Below are 19,161 nucleotides of genomic sequence, written 5' to 3'. Positions count from 1 at the left end.
CACTCTTAACTGTCCACTTCCTAGCAGGCTGTGTGGACGGCAGGCTACAAGCACACTCGGTCCTAGAGGCTTCAGTCACTTGGTCTCTCGTTTGCCATCTGTCACACCACAGACCGCCCTCAGCCCTTACCTGCCCCCCTTACCACCACCTCGTGGGCCTCCCTCTGTCTTCAAACTCTGGCCTTGTCTGTGGTCTCAAAAAGATCAACTATCCACTCCCATCTAGGGATTCATCTCCCCTGAATGAGTAACGCAGTCCAGTTCCGGCACAGCCCAACCCGTCCAGCCTGAACTTACAACTGAAGGCTACCATGTATCAAGCTTACCAGGATTAAAGCATTTAAACCATGAGAGCCTGCTGTCATCCACATTTTACACACAGGCAGACTGAGGCACAGGAAGGCTAAGGGACATGACCAAGCTCCCTGAGACAAGCAGCAGCAGCGCTGGGCTAAGGGTTGGGGTCAGAGTTACGGGTGGTCTAGCCTCAGAATCTGTCCTCCTAACCACGGGGCAAGCAAACGGCCTCAAGCATGATGAGGCTCACCCCTCTTCCACAGATGTGGAAACCAAGGCGCAGGGAGGGGAGGTGATGACGTGGACGGCCAGAGCGGGGCAAGGCTCGCGGCTAACGGGGCCAGCTCTGGTCAGTCCCTTCTGGGAGGCCTTCTCTCAGGGCACTGGGGGACTCCTTCAAAGCCTAGTACTAACCAGGATAAATAATAAAGGCGATTACAGCTAACATCCACTGAGCACTCACCGTGGCTATTATAAGGTACTTAATGCATGCTTCCCATGCATTTAATGCATGTAATGCTTATACCGCCCAGCCTCCCGATGGAAACGGAAAAAGCAAACAGCACTTGCTTCTGTCTGTTAAAACAGGCACTGGGGACAAAGTACTCATGTCGGCAGGCAGACTCCGGCTTGGCCTGGGCTCCAGGTGATTTCAGGGCACCCTTTCTCTGCGAATGAGGAGGCCTCCTCCCAGCTGAGGACTCTTCCAAATTTTCCAGTTTACTCAGTAGCCTCCTCCCCTTCTGTGGGAGCAGGTTCAGTGACCACACATGTCATCCTCTAATGCCATCAAAGGCCTGGCCCCCGGCTTCCTTACCACGGAGCCTGTCATGCTGTCACTGGTCCCTCAGTAAGCCAGGGTACCGCTCTCACCCCCAAAACCCTGTTCCATTCAGAATCTCGGCACAGGATGCAAGCACGCGGCCCTCGATGCCGAAAGTGCTTCAGACCAAAGGACACTGCACTGGCATCTGGCTGCAACGTCTGTGGAAGCAGCTCTCGGTGTTCGTGCAGGAAAGACATGAAACAGCAGGGCGTCCCGGTGAGTTGTCCTCATCAGCCAGCTTGTGAATCCTGACACCAGGCCGCACTGGACACCCCACTCCACGGCATGGGAAAGCTGCGAAAGGCAACACTGACAATGGTGCCTCATTTTGCCTAACACGCTCCCAGGGGAAGCAGAGCCTGGCTCTAAAGGGTACAAAACGAGCGCAAATCCCAGCTCCTGCACTCACTGGCCCTGACCCGGGGCAAGTCACAGAATCTTCCCTCATCTGGGAAATGGGGCTGGACGCCCCCACACGTTGCTCTAGAGTCAAGACGTCACACAGACTTTACTGAACGGCAGCCATTGCTATTATCACTATTATTTTTGCACTGACCTTTGAACAAAGAGGAAAAAACAGACGCAGTCACAGTTTCCCATCTCCACAAACAAGAAGCGGCCTATTTCCAGGGTTCCACACGGGGGCCTGCAGTTCAGATTAAACTGTCACCGCGTCAGGAAGCCACAGACCAGGGAAATCAAATGGAAAGAATGGGCCTTTCCAGCAAGGAGCAGAAAGTCACAGCCACGCACCAATGAGGTCTAAAAAAGACAGGCAAGTTGGAGCGACCAGGGCTCACCGAGATCTCACCAAGGGCCAGGTGGGTTCTAGAAACCAGTCCTCACGCCAAAAACCAGCCACAGAGACAACGGTGAACAACTGTGTGGACAGCTTCGACTCAGCAGCCACTGCCCAGTTACCGGGCATCGGTACGCATCAGTCTCCTGGAAAGAGGCCCCTCTCCTCAGGAGCTCCAGTTCATGGATGAGGAAAGCAAAGCCCAGAGAAGGCAGGCAACACGTCCATAGCCACACAGCTGAGAAGCAACAGTCAGGGTTGTGAACAATCCCCAGGGCCCATGCTCTGTGAGGCACACTGGGCCTGATTCACCTCCGGTCCTCCACACCGGGCCCAGGGCCTGGCACAGAGCAGGTGCTGGCTGAACGCTTGTTAATGAATAAAGGAACAGGCGACCCCGCAAGGCTGCGCACCCCTGGGGTTACACACATCTTTCTGGAGGAGAAAGCACTCCTCCATGCCTGGACCTTGTGTGCATTGATTCATACCTCCATTTACTCACTGATGGCTGGCTCCTGTCCACCACGTGGCCAGGCGCTGTGCTGGGCAGGCATCAGAGCACAAACCGCAGGCCCAGCTCGGGGTACAGCCACAGCAACCAGGGGACCGGCAGGCCCATGTGGCACCACGCCACACTTCCCACCATCATCGCCATCAATTTTGTTTCTGCAGCAGCTCACGCAGTGGGAGCAGCCAGATTCTCTAAGGCCACACCAATTAATTCTTCAAGAGCCTTAATGGCCTTTAAACTCATTACGATTTGCTTTTGCGAACTGAAGATAAATCACACTCAACAGCCTTAGAGCATCCTCCCCCACACAAACACACTTCCACAAGGGACCTCTCGCCAGGCCTCCAGCAGGGCCCCAGTCCATCAGAGCGGTGCCGTCAGCTCGCCTCTGGGCTTGCTGGCTGGATATCCCACACATCATCACAAGTCAAAGGAAATTTACAAAAGAGGAAGGAAGAAAATCCACTGGTCACTCGCGGATGGGAAGAACAGAGTGCTGACTCGGACAGACAGCGTCTGTGCACCCGCGCGCGGCCGGTCAGGCAAGGCCATCAGCTCTCAGAGCACCTCTGCGAAGAGGATTGTGTTCACGGGACAGAAAACCGGGCCTCAGAGGGGTGTAGCAACTTGCAGAAACTCCAGATTTCACACAGAACAGCCTGCTGATTCCTCCTTTCCTGCTACCCCAACTCAGAGATTCTCCTGGCAAACGACGACCCCGTCTCTCTACAGAGTCCAGCCAGGCAGAACCTTGCACGTCCAAGTGTACAAATATACGCACAGACAACCAGCCCCCCAGCCCTGGGTGTCCTGTCCAGTCCCTTCCAGAAACACCTAGTCAGCACGCCGCTTGACTACACAGCCTTCAGTCCTGTCCATGTTTTTGAACTGAAGTTGTGTAAATATTAGCACAACTAGTTCATAGTCTGACTTTCGTGAGCAAAAACCGAAAGATCCTGCCGGGCCCCGGAGGGCGGGGCCTCCATCGTGACATCTGGGTTCCCCTGGGGACGTTCTGGCCCTGCACTGGGTGTGGCCACCTAGAAAGGAGTGGCACGCAGAGTCCCGGGCTGTCACACGGCACAGCCGGCAGAGAAGCAGGGAGCTGGGGCAGCGTGAGCAGCCACAGGCATTGTCAGGAGAAGCCTGCGCCTGCAGGGTGGTGCAGAGCGGCGCTGCTGGGCCTGTGGGGAGCAGGCGTCCTGTGAGGTCTCTCAGGGTGCTGGATCCCACCTAGGTTTAGAGGAAGGAGACGACCAAGCGGCTCCTGGAAGCCTCCTAGCGCAGCCTCCACAGGCCAGGGGCCGGGCTGACTGTCTCCTTCCGACTGCCACACCAGGCTCTCCAGGGGCAAACAAGCCCCACTCGCTCGGAGGCTCACGGGCAAACGGCTGGCTGTCTCCGAGACACCTGGCCCGCGTGCTCTGAGACGGGAGCAGCTGTTCACCACCAACCGGACCACAGCCGGAGATTTCCATCAGCTACAGTGGAGGCGCTTCTACGGAGGAGGGGTGCAGGGCCGAGAGGTACGCCGGCATCCGACCGGAATGGTGTTAGCTGATCGCAGCTCAGGGGGGTGGGAGGCGCAGCCAGGAGAGCACGCTGGCTTGTTCCTCACGTGCCCCACGGGGACAAAGACTGTACCTTTAGTTGATGACTGTGTGCCCCGCGCCTACGGCAGGGACTGGCACACAGTAGGCACTCAGCTGCGGCACGCCGAGGACCAGAAGGGAACCACAATAGCAGGGGACAGCTGAGGCGTCCAAACAACGTGACCCCCACTCCCCACCAAGGCCACCAATTCCAGACAGATGGTCCTGCAGCTGCAGCCCGCCTGGCCTCCACCCCACCAGCCCCCTCCCCCGACCCCCAGGCAGCCTCAGGCCCCGAGCCCCAGGTCCCTGGAGTGACAGATGCCTGCTCTCAGGGCAACTGCCAGCACCCATCGGGAATTTCTGAACCGAAAGATCAGCGGGCTCCAGGGATGCCACAGGCCTAGGCCGCTGGTCAACAATCCCCCTTGGCCCCACGCCTGGCTCCCCGAGGGGCTCGGCACAGGGGGCAGCTGCGGGCTGCAGGAAATCGATATGCCAAGCACACCCCCATGCGCGCCTTCTCGGTGGCTGCACAAACACCCGCCAGGCCTGGCCGGCCGTGCACGGGTCCCCAGCACCCACCAGACCCCAGCTCTGCCCGCCCACCGGCCCCTCGGCTCCCAGCAGCAGCGCGAAAGCCAACTCCTCGCCGGCTGCCGGCGCTCTCGCAGGTGGCCCTGCCAGGTGCAGGGGAGCCGGCCCGCAGCCGTCAGGACACCTGGGAGGCCAGCTCCGGCCCCCCCCTCCCCGGAGAGGACACAGGCACAGGCCAGCGGGGGAACGGGCCTGCGGGAGGCCCGCCCCGCTCGCTCCGGGCACAGGCGGCCCCCGGCCCTCACAGCGCAGCGGCCGCGGCTCGCACCGGGCCTGCGGGGCCCCTCCGCGGCCGCTGCGGTCACACGCTGCCCGCGGCCGCCGGTCCGGGCACACTGTCCCCGCCTCGGGCCGGGCGGGCGCCGCCGACCCCGCCCGGCGCGGCCCTTACCCGCTGTCAAGCTCCAGCTCCAGTAGGGACTGGGTCCTCTCGGAGTTGCAGTGCAGGCACCACATGGCGGCCGCAGCGGGTGCTGACGGGGCCGGGCGCTCGGGACCCGGGCCCAGTCGAGCGTCGCCGACTCCCGCCGGCGGCAGCCGGAGCCCCGGGGCAGACCCTCCTCCGCCCCCGCCCCGGCCTCCCGGGGACCGGACCACCCGCCGCGCGACCCCGTCGGGTCGCCCGGCCTAGGGCTCGCCGGTTCCCGCCGCTCCCGGCCCCGGAGTCCGAGCCCCCGGCCCGCCGAGCCCGCCCCTCAGCCGCCGCCCGCCTGGCGCAGCTCGAGGCCGGGCCGGAGGAATGTGGCCCGGGAGGGGGCGGGGCCGGCGGCCCGGGGGCGGGGCTCCGCGAGGGGCGGGGCCGGAGGAGTGAGGTCCGGGAGGGGGCGGGGCCGGCGGCCCGGGGGCGGGGCTCCGCGTGGGGCGCGAGGGCGGGGCTGCTCGGGGCCGCGGGAGAGACGAGGTGCGGGGGCGGGAATCCCCGGCTTGCGGTGGGGGAGCCCCTGCGCACCCGCGCGCCGCAGTCCCGCAGCCGCCGAGGGGCCGTGTCTCCCTCCCCGGCACGTAAGCACGGCAGATACACAAGGCGCCGCGCCAGCCAGGCCGCGCCTGCCCGGGACAGCGGCGGCCTCTGTCTCTCCAGAGAGGGCTGGGCCCCATCACCCTGGGGCGCGGCCACCCTTTGGGGAGATCCTGCGAAGGATCTGGAGGAACGCTGCTCCTGCCTCCCGAAGCGCGCGCACTCTCCCCTCCCCAGCTCCAGACAGAGTCACATACGCTAGCGCGGCCGCGGTATCCACTCCTTACAGCATCACCATCCAGTAGGTGGAGGGTCTCTTGGCCCCATTTTAGGGAGAAGCAAACCGAGGCTCAGGTCAATTGGGCTAAGGCAGAGAGGCCCTCTCTGACTGTTGTTCTGCCTGGCTGTGTATCTGTGGGCTCCCCGAAGGTAGACACGGCATCCCAAACGGGCGCTAGTTCAAGTCCCAGGTGCTACACTTCTGTCCCAGCTCCCTGCTAACAGCCTGAGAAAAAGCAGTGGAGGATGGCCCAACTGTCTGAGCCCCTGAATCCATGTGGGAGACCAGGGAGCTCCTGGCTCGTGGCTCGTGGCTCCAGCCTGGCCATTGCAGGCACCTGGGGAGCGGACAGAGATTCTCTCGCTTTCTCTCTCTGACTTTCAAATAAACAAAATCTTTAATAAATAAATATCCAAAATGGAAGGGAATACTTGTCATGGCAAATCATATCTTACTTAAGACACGTAGGTCCTTAATAGCCAAGGGTCTATTAGGCACACTACATGGAATCACTCAAACAATTCGACAGTAAAAAGGCAAAGAACCCAACTTTCTAAGGGGCAAAGGATCTGAACAGACAGTTCTCCAACGCAGAGACACTAAAGGGCCACTCGCCCAAGACAAGATGCTCAACACGCAAATGCAAATCAAAGCCACAGTGAGATGCCACTTCACACTCACTGGGAGGGCTGTAACCAAAAAGATGGGCAGAAGTACCTACACACAGCACATCCTCCCTCGCAGAAGGCACACAGCTGCACTGCGCACAGCACAGCGCAGGGCCACAGCTGTCCTGGCAGGTGGGCTTGTGGGAAGCAGCGGTTAGCAGGAGATATAAGTTTTCTTTATTTGGAAGACATAGTGACAATGAAACCTTAAGAGAGTGAGAAAGAGCAAGAAGTATCTTCCAGCTACTTGTTCTCTCCCCAAATACCTGCGACAGCCAGAGCTGGAGCCAGGCTGAAGCCAGGAGCCCAGAACACCATGCAGGTCTCCCGCAGGGGTTGGCAGGGTCTCACCACTTAAGCCAGCACCTGCTGCCCGCCCCCTGGAGCATTAGCAGCAAGCTGGATCGGAAGCAGAGCAGCCGGGACTTAGAACCAGGTACCTGGATAAGGGATGTGGGTGTCCCACGCTGCAGCTCAACCCGCTGGGCCCCAATGCCTGCCCGCCTCCCCCTGGGAAGGAGATATAAGGCAAAGAGCTCAGGTGAGGTGGGGGCAGCAGAAAACCCCTAGCCTGGGCTGCCCTCTAAAAACAGGCTGTGCTGACCGGCCCAGCCCGGCTGCGGGAGCCCTCGGCACACAGGCTCTGCCTGCCTCGGGGCTGGATCCCCTGAGAACCGCACGCCCCTCTGCCCGCCAGGCCGCTCTTGGCGGCGTGCTCTGGTGGCGATTTGGAAGCCGGGCTTGAATTTCCCCTTGAGCATGGGGAATACCTGACGACAGAGTCCCTGGAAACCAAAGGCCGCTTAAGCCTCCCGGTTTTATCTTCTTGCAAAATGCACCTCGTACTCCTCCCAGCTCACCACGTCCCGGATTAACAATTCAGAGAATCATGAGCAGGAGCGAGAAAAGTTCCAGACAGCAGAGAAAGGGGGCCGGTCTCTCGGCTGCGATGGCTAGACTGGGCAGAGCGCTTCCACGTGCCATTGGGGCCTTCCGGGTCTGCTTCCTCAACAGCTCAGTGGGGGTCAGCAGCCACCCTGACCCTGGCTCCTGCAGCTTGCTGTTTAATTTCACTCGGCAGACCTTAACCAGTGCTTACTGGGTCCCTGGCTTCGGAGGCTGCAATGGGAAGACACCTTTGGGACAAGGGTCCCCCACAGGGTGTTGTGACAGCACAGGAGGAAGCCTGGACTGTGTCCCAGGAGAGGCACTCATGATTAGTGGACATTCTGGGTTGGGCCTTGAGGGATGAATAGGAGCCTACATACAGGGCTGCAGGATGCAAAAAAAGCTTTGGAAGCATTTGGTTGCACAGTACCGTCCCTGGTTTTAGCCCTGAACTGTAGGCCACAGCTCACTTCACATGCCACAACCCGACTGTGTCCCCATCCTCCTGGCTTTGGCCAGCTTCCTCTTGAGCCCAGCCTTGGCAGTGCCTCTCTCTGACCCACCAGGATGAAGTCCAGCCCCCTCCACGCAGCCCTCAGCTCCCCCTGCTCAGGCCACACCTCCAGAGATGCTGTGCCTGGTTCTCCCCCCAGTACCCACTGAGACTTTGGGTCTCAGCTTTCCAGGTCACTTCTCCCAGAAAAATCACCCGCACTCGGCCCTTAGAGCAAGGTAGGAAGAAACCCCTGTTAGACACACTCGGGTCGCGCCAATGAGCCGTCCCGATCTCCAGGCAGAGTGGGGGCTGTCACCTCCCGAGGGTATCCCTCACACCTGCTAGGGGACCTGGTATACAGAAGGTGCTCACCAACCTTGTCAAGGTTTAGCTCGGGAGCAAATCCACCTGCTGCCCTTTTTTTTTTTTTAATTGAACTTTTATTGGTACGGAGTCACAGTCACTCACTCAGGTACCGTCTATGGCTACTCCTGTGTGATGGTGATGGAATTAAACAGCTGTGACACGGATGTGGGGCCCTGCCAAGCCGGTTTACGTCCCGTTCTCCTCAACCAAACCCTGCCAGCCCAAGCGAAGCTCTCGGGAGAGAGCCTCCCGTTAGACCAACCCCCTGTCTGCCCACCCAGACCCCCCGGCCCCAGGGACTTGGCACAGGCCCTGTGGATGGGACCTGCAAGAGCAAAATCCCAAAGTCCTGGGTGGGGGGGGGGAGGGAAGATGGCCATTCGATTGCTGGGGCTGGGCCAGGTGCTCATCAGCCAGGATGGCCACAAGGGGGCGCATTCTCTCTGGGCGCCGCTAGCGGGCTGCAAGGTTTCCGCGGTTTGGGATTTGGACAATACAGCCCCTGGCCGAGGGTGAGTGAGCATTAAGACTATCGCTCTAATGCAAATGCAGATGGACCATCTCCCTGTTGTCACTGTAGCCACACAGCTGCACACGGCACGGGACCCTGCACTGCGACACCTCGGGGAAGCCGGTCCACCAGATCTCCAGGACAGGAATGCAGCTGTCCTTAACCAAGCGCCAGCTCCCTTCCAACATTCTAACCCAGCTCTGCAGCAGCCACTTGCAAAGCAAGGACTTCCCAGTCTTACTAAACCAAGGGGACAGCATGAACTTGGGGAGGCTTGGGATCCGCCTGAGGCGAGTGCAGTCATTCACCTTGACCTCCACGGCTGCCCCTGATTCTGGCACGTGGCACTGACCTGCTCAGGCACCCCACTCCCTGCCCGTCACTCTTCCAGTCTCAGTCCCAGCTCCTGTCCCCGCCACACAGCCGCTCCCAGAATGTACTTCTCTGTCTCAGGGCCTTTGCTCATGCTGTCCCTGCTTCCTGGGTTGCCCTCTTCACCTGCTCGGCAGCCTCTAACTCGGCCTCCGAGGCTCAGTCCGAATGTCCCCTCGTCTTGGAAGCCTTCCCTGACACCCCATTCTCCAGGCAGAGAGAGCTTCCTTGAGGGCAGGGATGGTGGCTCGCCACTGAGTCGCCCAGTGGTGGGGTCTGGGGGCTCCAGAAACCGGCCACAGCACCGAGGGAATTCATACCTCCCACAGTGGCACTCAGGCTGGCCAGGATCTCTACCATGACAGCCTTAATGCTAGCACTTCCTGGAACTGGAGGGCTGCAGAGGGAGGCACCAGGACCCAGGCCTGCCCACCCACTGTTCAGATGAGGAACCCAGGGCGTAGAGGCGGGGAGAACCACCCCCAAGTCTTGCTGGGATACAGCCCCTTCCCCACTGCTGTAACAGGAGCAGCTGCAGAGGGAGGGGAAGACCACAGGTGGGGCCCTGTGCTCTCCAAATGAATGCTAAAAATGAGAGGCAGCCGTTACCATGACAACAGTTGACAAACAGACCTGCGGCCACGAGGTTACACAGGAAAGACCCTCAGGGAATGGCTGTAAAAACAGAGCCATGTAGACAGGACAACAAGATCCAACACAGGTACACGTAGCTCTGTGGCAGCTCGGAGCAGCCTTGCAGATGAGGGGATCTCAGCTCCAGGAATGGCCACCTCTTCCAAGAAGCCCTCCTAACCCGCATGCCCCAAGCAACTCCATGTTTCCAGGTCCCCCATGCCCACTTGACCCCCTGCTGCACAGCAAGCGCTGGACTGTTGCAAAGGGAGTAGAAGGCGGTGGTGGGGACCACCAGACCCCACTGCATCCCTCTGCCCCTATCAACAGAACCAATCCTCAGGAAGACAGGAGTATGACCGTGGGCTCCAGCAAGCTCAAGAGGAGCCACCCTGTGCTGAACGGACAAGCTCTGGGCTGGCTCCCATGGTGGAGGTGCTCACGGTGCGTGCGATCGTTGGCACCAGTGCTAGGGTGCGCGCTTGGGTTTGGGGTGAGAGCCTGGCCCTCTCTGAGCCTCCTTCTTCCCCCGCCCTGCCTCTCCTCTCCTCTGCCCTGAGCCTGGGGGCTGCCGTGGCTCTCAACAGCCCAAGCCCCTTCTCTGAGACGTTGGATCATCACCAAGGCCACACAGCTAGTGCCTGGTTGATCAGGGATGCGATTCCCTGTCTGTCTGGCTCCCAGCTCACGACCTTTCCACCAGCTCCTTCTTCCGGCACACTCAAGGCGCTCGCTGAACGCAGGCCCTGCGCTCACTGCGCGACGGTGACCCGTAGGGAGCCGCTGCTCTCAGCATCTTCACCCTCGAAGCCAGAAACTGGAACTGAGACTCCCCAGGGCTGAGCAGCGTGGTCAGGGCCAGAGAGCCCCAAGCAAAGGATTGGAACCCAGGGTTGGCTGAGGCCCACGTCTGTTTACAGCCCTGATTCAACACACAGCTCTGCGAAGCCCCCGGCAGGGCAGGCCGGCGACAGTCCCCTCTTGGCTGAGATGTCCTGGACAACAAAAAGCAAAGCCGGCTCCCTGGGGGCAGGCGGAGTGGTGCAACAGGTTCAGCAGCCACTTGGGATACCCACATCCCCTTCCAGCATGCCTGGGCCGACCCAGCTTCCTGCTAACGTGCACCCTGCGAGGCAGCAGATGACATCGCGAGCACTGCAGTCCCCGCCACCCACGTGGGAGACCCAGATGGAGCTCCTGGCCCCTGGCTTTGGCCTGGCCCAATGTGGCTATGGCAGGCACTCGGGGAGTCCATCAGCAGACAGAAGATGCTCTCTTTCTCCGCCTTTCAATTAAGTAAAAATAAATCAAAGAGGACACCTTTGAATGCTGAACCCTAAAAAAAACAAAACCCCAGCAGCCTCCCTTCCTGGACCGGCCCCCCATGACCCCTGGCTCTGTTCCTTTCTTGGCTTTGAGGACACCCTGAGCCTCAGTTCTCTTGTCTGTAGAATGGGAGTGAGCAACGGCGCACACCTGAGGTTACTGTAAGGAATTAAGGGAGAGAGAGGCACCGTGCTCTGCCCACCCTCCGCCTGCTCCAGGGCCTCACTGCCAATGCTACTCCCCTAGCTTCGCTCTGCCTGGGGTGTGCCCTGCTTCCCCCTGGGAACGGAGAGGGTGGGAGAAGCAAGCAGTGGGGCCAGGCTCCTGCCACTTCTGCTGATTCCAGAAGTCCAGGGTGGGGGTCAAAGCTGGGAAGCCAATCCCGTCACTTTCCCACCCCTCCCCAACAAGCACAGGCTGGGCTGTGCCAGCACTTAGGGGGTCCCAAGGTCTGAGCAGCCTGGGACCACAGATGAATCAAGTTCCTGGTTCCAGGCCCCAGCCCTAGGCCGAGCGTCTGGGAGGGAGACAGACCCAAGGCGGGAAGAGCCGTGAGATGTAGCTGCCAAGGCCTAACGGTGGCAGGGACATTCCGGGACCCACAGGGGGACGCACGCCTTCTCTCGGTCTCACGGCCCCTGTAGAGCCGTCTCCCAGTCTGCAGTGCTGCTGCCTAATCATTTGTTTACTGTCTTCCACTTCCAGCAGAAGGAAGCTCTGTGACTTTATTCATGTGCCACCATGTCGACGGCATCCCAATGCTGCCTGGTCTACAGTAGGTGCTTAATAAATGTTGGACAAAGGAACCGGTTGAAGCAGGTTCATTCTGGCTTAGGGGCAGCCACAAGGCTGGGGCACGCTCCTCTATTCTCTCCCCCAATTCGCAGCCTGGTCTCATGTAATCCAAGGAACAGCCCACGCCCCAAAGGCCTGGGGAAAACTGTGTCGCCAAAACAGGGATCCTGGCCTCCCAGTGCTCTAAGAGAGCCCAATATCTAAAAACCTGTCAGCCAAGATCTTAAAAACAGCTACCCTGGGGCCAGCGCTAAGGTGCAGTAGGCTAAGCCTCCACCTGCAGCGCCAGCGTCCCATATGGATGCAGGCTCAAATCCCGGCTGCTCCTCTTCTGATCCAGCTCTCTGCTAATGCACCTGGGAAAGCAGCAGAGGATGGCCGAGTCCTGAGGCCTCTGCACCCATGTGGGAGACCTAGGAGAAGCTCCTGGATCCTGGCTTTGGATAGGCCCCGCTCCAGCTGTTGCGGCCATTTGGGAGTGAACCAGCAGATGAGAGACAGCTCTGTCTCTGTCTCTGTAACACTACCCCTCAAATAAAAAACCCACAAAACAAAAACCAGGTACCCTTTCGGGAAGCCAGGGCCAGCCTCGCCACACCTGGGTTTCTTTCCTAACCACAGCTTTGCTTCAATTGGAGCCCATTTTCAAAGCAAGGCAGGTGGAGAAATTGAGGGAATTTAGGACAAATATATGAGGACAATTGCCTGGGTGCGGCTGGAGGGCGTGCCAGGGAGCTGAGAGGCAAGCAGCCTGCTCATTCCAGAAGTGAGTCCACACCAACGGGCTGCCGGGCCAGGCCCTCGCAGGTCCCACACAATGAACAGATTTTCTAGGGAATAAGAAAATGCCAGGGACACACACCTGCTTTGCAAAAGGAGCCCGCTAAGTGCTCCTAAAACGATCGCGTCTCTCAAGTGGGCAGAACGGTCTCACTGTGCCGCCTGCTTCTGCCTTGGAAGCAGGAATACACCCCAGCACACGGCAGGGGAGTGGAAGGCCAAGTGCGGGCAGCCGCCAGGAGGCGTGCTTCCCTGCACCTGTTCAGTGCCACTGTCCCTTCGGTGCCACCTGCTATGCCTTGAACACTGATGAGGTGTCCCGGATGCAGATGTGAGCCCCTGCTCGTGGGGAAAGCCAGGCGGGCGATTCACAGCAGCAGGTGCCAGCCCTGCGCCTATGCGAGTGTGCGTAACCCCCACAGCACCTCTGCAAGGTGTGTGTGGAGCTCAGTGTCGCAGCAGGGCCCTGCAGCGCACGGAGGGGCATTTGTTCTAAGATCCAGCACGGAGAACCCAGCAGGCTGAATGACACTCAGCCTGAGTTCTCTGCGCCACAACAGTGGTTCTCAAAGTGTGGGCCCAGGGACCCCAGCTTCAGCTGGGAATCCTTAAGGAATGCAAACACTCGGCCTCCGGGTGAGTGTGACACTTGGGGTGGTTTGAGAGTCTCCCATACTGCACCAAGCGGCTAAAGCCACCGCATGCAGTGATAAGAGCAAGCAGGAAGAACTGCTGGCAGCTATTCAGGGAAGGCTTCCTGGAGGAGGGGATGCCTCTTGTGTTGTGCAGAGGAACGGGAAGTCACTGGGTGGCCCAGTGGTAGGAGGGCACTCCAGGTATTCAGAACAGCGTGCGCAAAGGCCTGGTGAGCTTCAGACGGGAGAACCACACAGAACAGAAGGCACGGGGAGGACTGAGCTGTGCGGAGTGGCTGGAGGATGCCGCACTGGCCTCATCCTCTGAGGGGCGCAGGGTCCACCCCCACATCAATGGCCCCACGGCCACAGAGCATGTGACACCCTACATCGGACAAGCCATCCCTCTGTCTGTCGCACAAACTGAAAAACCCACAAAAATAAATCAACAAAACCGAAACACCGATGGGCGCTCCTGCACAGGGCTGGGCTTGAGGCCAGCTCCATCCGGTCCACCAGACACTGGTGAGCACAGAGAAGCCACACTGCCGCCGACCAAACAGAAGACAGGTGCGAGTTAGAAGCCCAGTGTGACTGAGAAGGCAACATGAGGCGGGATGGCGTCAGGAGGGATGGGGGAGTGTGCATACGCACACATGCTCGCATACGTGCGGGTCACTGTGGGCCCTGGAACCACATTCCTTCCTGTATCAGAAACAAACAGACTATGCCTTCTGGGTGCTAAGGAGAGTTAAAGGCTGCACAGGCCGGCGGGCGGCTGCTCTGCCCGCTCTCGATGCAGTCAGGCAGAGGGGCCGGGCAGTGTTGGAAGCCCAGGAGCCCACGGCCGGCTTCCCTGTGCCGCCCTCCCGGGCACCACCTGCTGAGTCTGTCTGCGGCTCACCTGGATTCACCCCCTGGCCATCCGTGGCCTGAGTCTCCCGGGAAACCCTGCTGGGCGAGCGGCAGGATCTGCACACACACTCTGCATGGCAAGAACTCGCACAGTCCCTCCACGGCTGAACCCTGGCTCCTTCCGTGCTGCCCTTCCAAGGGCCCAGACACTCCCCTGCAGTGGGCACATGGCTGAGGGGCTGGGAAAGCCCACCAAGCTGACCCACTCCACTCCAAAACCACGGTGGCATTCCACAACAAGCAGCCCGAGACTGCTGGGTACTGGGAAAGCCCACTGAAGGGGCTGCCCTTGACCCTGGGACCACCATTCCCTGGTCAATGCTGAAGAAGGGGGATGAAACAGAGGAGGAGGAAGAGGATTAGAAAGACCGGATGGGAGCTGGCAGTGTGGCCCAGTGGGGTAAGCCACCACCTGCAACACTGGCTCCCATAGGAGCGCTGGTCCACTTCCGATCCAACTTCCACTAATGCACCTGGGAAAGCAATGGAGGGTGGCCCACATCCTTGAGTCCCTGTCACCCATGTGGGAGACCCGGATGGAGTTCCAGGCTCCTGGCTTCAGCGTAGCCCAGCCCTGGCCACTGTGGCTATTTGGGGAGTGAACGGAAGATCTCTCTCTCTCTCTCTAATAAATAAAGTAATTCTGTTTTTAAAAAAAGAGTCATGTTCTCTAATCATTATATTAAGAAAAGATAGATCTTTGGCTTGAAAAAGGAAATCAACATTGGGAAAATAAACGAGCAAATATACATTTAGAAAGAAAACACACACGAGCACAAAATGACTTCAGGACTGGCGGGGGGGGGGTGCTTCCTGGTGCCTGGGCTCCCCTGCTCCCCCATTTCCAGGAACAAGACTTGGCCGCTGCCCCCTGCATGCCTCCTGCTCCGTGCACAGGAGAGGCTCCCCGGCTCCCGGGGGCACCCTGCCGTGGTATACTTGGCTTCACCTGTGTCGACCCCCCCCCAGCACCCCTGGGGTGGGCCGCTCTCCCCAGTCCATAGGAAGCTGAAGCACAGAGCCTGGTGGGTCCAGAGCCGGGAATCCAACCTGCGGGTCAGCCCACACAGGTGAAGGCACTGGCCTCGGGCTGATGAGAGAACTGGACCCCGTGCAATGACAGGGTCCGACCAGGAGCCACAGACTGGGCCACTCCAGGGTCCTGGGGCAGAGCCAGTGAGCATCCCTTACGCAGCACAACCACAGACAACACTGGTCTCTCCAGCCCTTGCCATGAATGACCGTAATTTATGCGTTAATAGCAAAGATATCTAGGTACGGAACCCCCCGGAGTCCGCGGAGCGCAGTGTATAATTACAGGCACACAACAATTTGTTCACCGCGTCAGCCACTCTGCAGTAATTACGACCCTGGTTAAGGGTAATCACATTTAATAACCGCAGTGCACAGCAGGAAAAGGGGGCGGGGCTCAGGCCTCAGTTCTGTCCCCGGTTCCTCTTCCTTGTCCTCGGGGCATCGAACCTGGTAGGGCTCTCCTAGGCCCCACCCTGCCTGCAGGGACCCAAGTGGGGGCAAGTGAGCTCTCCCTCCCGAGGAGACACTGCCAGCACCCGTGACTGCCAAAGCCATCCTGCCCTAATCCCACCTGCTTCCAGGCTTTTCTAGACAGCTAGCTTCCAGCAAACTCCCTCTTGCTCTCTAGGGGCCAGCCTGCCTGTAAGCTGCTTGCAGTCGAGGGGCTCGGGGCCCCTCCCGTGGCTGCCATCCGTGACCGTCTGGATTCTGTAGACACTGAGACTCCAGGTCAGAGGCTGCGCGTGGAGGGAGTGGGGGGCCACAAATGGCCCCCTGTACTGTTCGGGGGGTGGGGGCACTTCTTGTGAAAACCAGACAAGCCTCCCACATGGTGGGGGGCACACTTCTGCCTGGCCACCAGGTGTGGATGCCAATCCCAGCAAGGCCCTGTTAAACACTGTTTTGCCACAATCCCCACCGTGCCCTTTTGCTCCTGAGTTGAAACTCACTAGCGGCTGTCTTGCATTTACAGAGCCGCTCGGTTTTTAGTTTTTAAACACTGGCCTGAGAGTCTCAAACTTCCCAGACTCAGGCTCTCTGCATACTCTCTGATGCGGATTCATAAGAGAGTCCTTCAAAAGCTCACGGAACGTAGGATTAAAAGACAAGCTTATTTTGGTGCCTAGAAACCTCAGAGTCCATGCAACCCTTTTTTTTTTTTTTTTTTTTTTTTTTTTTTTTTTTGACAGACAGAGTTAGCGCAAGAGAGACAAAGGTCTTCCTTTTTCCGTTGGTTCACCCCCCAAGTGGCTGCTATGGCCGGTGCATTGAAGCCAGGAGCCAGGTGTTTCCTCCTGGTCTCCCATGGGGTGCAGGGCCCAAGGACCTGGGCCATCCTCCACTGCACTCCCTGGCCACAGCAGAGAGCTGGACTAGAAGAGGAGCAACCGGGACAGAATCCGGTGCCCCAACCGGGACTAGAACCCGGGGTGCTGGCACCACAGGCAGAGGATTAGCCTAGTGAGCCACGGCGCCAGCCAATGCTATCTTTTTCATCAGACATTTTCTATGAACTTTCTGAAGACCGCTCTTATCTACAGATTTTTACCATATTCAAAAACAGAAACCCAGACATCTGCACAGCATGAGTACCATTAAATTGGCCAGCACACCACATAACCACAGCTCGTTACTGAAATGGTTTGAACTCACAGCTCCCTGGATCATGCTTTGAGCAACAGGGCTATCAAAGGGAAAAAAATGTTCCTAGCCCCAAGCATCCCCAAGCCCCTGCGACATCTGGATTCACAGACACTGCCTACAGGCATCTGAGTCTAGCACCTGCTCTACAAGAGGGGCAGAGGAACCTGTCTGGGTCCCTCAGGCAGAGCTGGCTGGGTGTCCCCCTGTCCAGGCCTGGCCCCTGAGGCTCCACCCCCTGCTCAGCGCAGGGCTTACAGCAAGGGATTTGCCTGTCTATGGGGCCCAGACTCGCAGAGTAACAACAGCCACCACTGACTTTGTGCCCACCACGTGCCAGGCGCTCAGGAGACAGACTCAAAGACAAGCCCCAGCAGCCCAAGTATTTTCAACTCGCAAGAGACAGCGCCGGGGGGTTGCGCCAGGCCCCCTCCCCCCAGACTCTGAGGCTACTAAAAAAGGTTCTGACCCTGGCCACCAACCTACGAGTGAGCGTGAGCTAAGGGGTTCAGGAGTGCTAGCATTCTTGGGGCTCCCTGCTGGACACATGCAGGTATACCTGTGCCACACTCCTGCGGCAGTGCTGTGACCAACACCTCATCGTCGCTGTGGCTGTGCAGCTGAGACTGAGCCCAGCACTCAGCTCCAGCACCCATGCCCCTGCCCTCTGCAAGGGGTGGCTTCACACAGCTGTCCCCAGGTCAAGCTTGGTGGCAAATTTAGATCAGCTTAAAAAGTCAGCTCAGGGCACAAATGGTGGATGAAAGACAGGCCGATGACAGCTGCAGGCGGGGGCCACTACACCAGCAGTCTGGGCGCCAGACGCTTGGGGTGCAGATGAGGAGGAGGGGGGAGCGCAGCCCAGCCCTGACCTGAGCAGAGTGGTCCCTAACCCCAGCTCCTTTGGGCTGGGCCCTGCTGGTCCAGCACACTGGCGCCACCTGTTGCCCAGATGGAGAACAGCAGCCTTGCCTTCCCAGTGTGGAGAAAAACAGCCAGGTAGCAGGGTGGTGTCCCAGCCTGGGGGCAGGGTGTCCACAGGGAGCAGCAGGGCCAGCCTAGGGACGCCACTTACTCCAGACTCCACCTGCATGCGGCTCTTTCAGGAGTCCCCAAGGAGTAATTCCTCCCAGCACCTGGGAGCTGCCCTCAGGGCGCACGTCCCTAAGGCTGTGGGACTTAACCACTTGTCGCCAGGCCCAGGACTGGGCCTGCCAGTATCAGGCACTGGGGACATTTGTGTGGATGAAGTGGATTCTCTATCAGGCTCCTGCAAGCCCCTGTTTCAGGGTCAACATAAACAGAGCAATCGGTACTCTTCGGGGCAGGTACAGAGGCGAGGCAGGTTTGAGGTCTGGGAGGGGGATACTGATGGGTGACAGCAGCAAAGGCTGCTGCCAAGTTGTGCACCCAGGCAGCCCTGCCGCCCCTACGCCAGGCTCGTGGTCCAGTTCCCTCTGAGGAGCCACCAGAGGGCTCCCACGGGCGCGGGAGGGCATTGGGAGGCCTTTTTCCCTGGGGTTCCCAGAGCCTGAGTCCCTGCGCAGAGACTAGATAGCTGAGCACAGGAACACCATGACTGGGGGAGGGGCTGCGGAGGGACGTCAGGCCCAGGCCACTCGGCTTTGTCAGTGGAAGCATCCTCAAAGCTGGCTCTGCCACCTGCAGGGGAGGCCCCTGTGTGTGTGTGTGTGTACAAGGTGCTCACTTCCATGGGACACAGCCCCTCGGCCTGCCAGAGTGCAGCTGACCCTCTGCCAACTGGCCTTGCCTAGCGCACAACCCGAACGTCTGTATGCTGGGACCACCTGCAACTCTGCCCTACTGGCTACCTGTGACCCTTGGTCCCTGCCACCCTCCAAAGGGCCAACAGCAGATCCTGCTCTTCTGTGAGAGAACAGGGAGTCCTTCTGGGGAGGCCTCCACTACTGTGGCCACCTGCAGCCACCTGCTGCCTTCCTTTCTCAGAGATAAACCCGCCCCTCCCTACCCCCAGCCCCCCGGGAGAGCAACAGGGCCAGAGATAAGATGTTTGCAGGCCCAGCAGTCACAAGACCCAGAAGGAAACTGGGAGCTGACTTCAGCTGACTTAGCTGCCTCACAGCGCACCACTAAAGCTCCCCCAGTCCATGCTGAAGGCAATTCAAAGGCACCCCACCCCCAATCACGGGCTTGAGCCCAGGTGCGCTGGGTGACAGGTGGCTTACCTGGGCCCTCAAAGGGACCATCCTTGCACCATG

At 59.3% G+C, this 19,161-nt stretch overlaps 1 protein-coding gene across 15 annotated transcripts in view; it reads right to left on the bottom strand.

The window, feature by feature from the left end:
* The window catches only part of IQSEC1 (IQ motif and Sec7 domain ArfGEF 1), a 296,844-nt gene that overhangs the window by 64,716 nt on the left and 212,967 nt on the right, over positions 1-19,161 (bottom strand). Inside the window, exon 1 of one of the 15 annotated variants that reach the window (XM_051852619.2) lies at positions 5,014-5,343. The exons of 13 other annotated variants lie outside the window; for them this stretch is intronic. In XM_051852619.2, coding sequence (XP_051708579.1) covers positions 5,014-5,078 — 65 coding nt within the window. In that variant the 5' untranslated portion in view covers positions 5,079-5,343. Of the gene's footprint in view, positions 1-5,013; positions 5,344-19,161 lie in introns of those variants that run through there. One more of the 15 variants, XM_002713127.5, reaches the window with a different exon arrangement.

The sequence above is a fragment of the Oryctolagus cuniculus genome, chromosome 10 (genome assembly GCF_964237555.1).
Source record: "Oryctolagus cuniculus chromosome 10, mOryCun1.1, whole genome shotgun sequence".
NCBI lineage: Eukaryota > Metazoa > Chordata > Mammalia > Lagomorpha > Leporidae > Oryctolagus > Oryctolagus cuniculus.
Note: the sequence above shows the minus strand (reverse complement) of the source record. Positions and strands in the feature narration are given on the sequence as shown.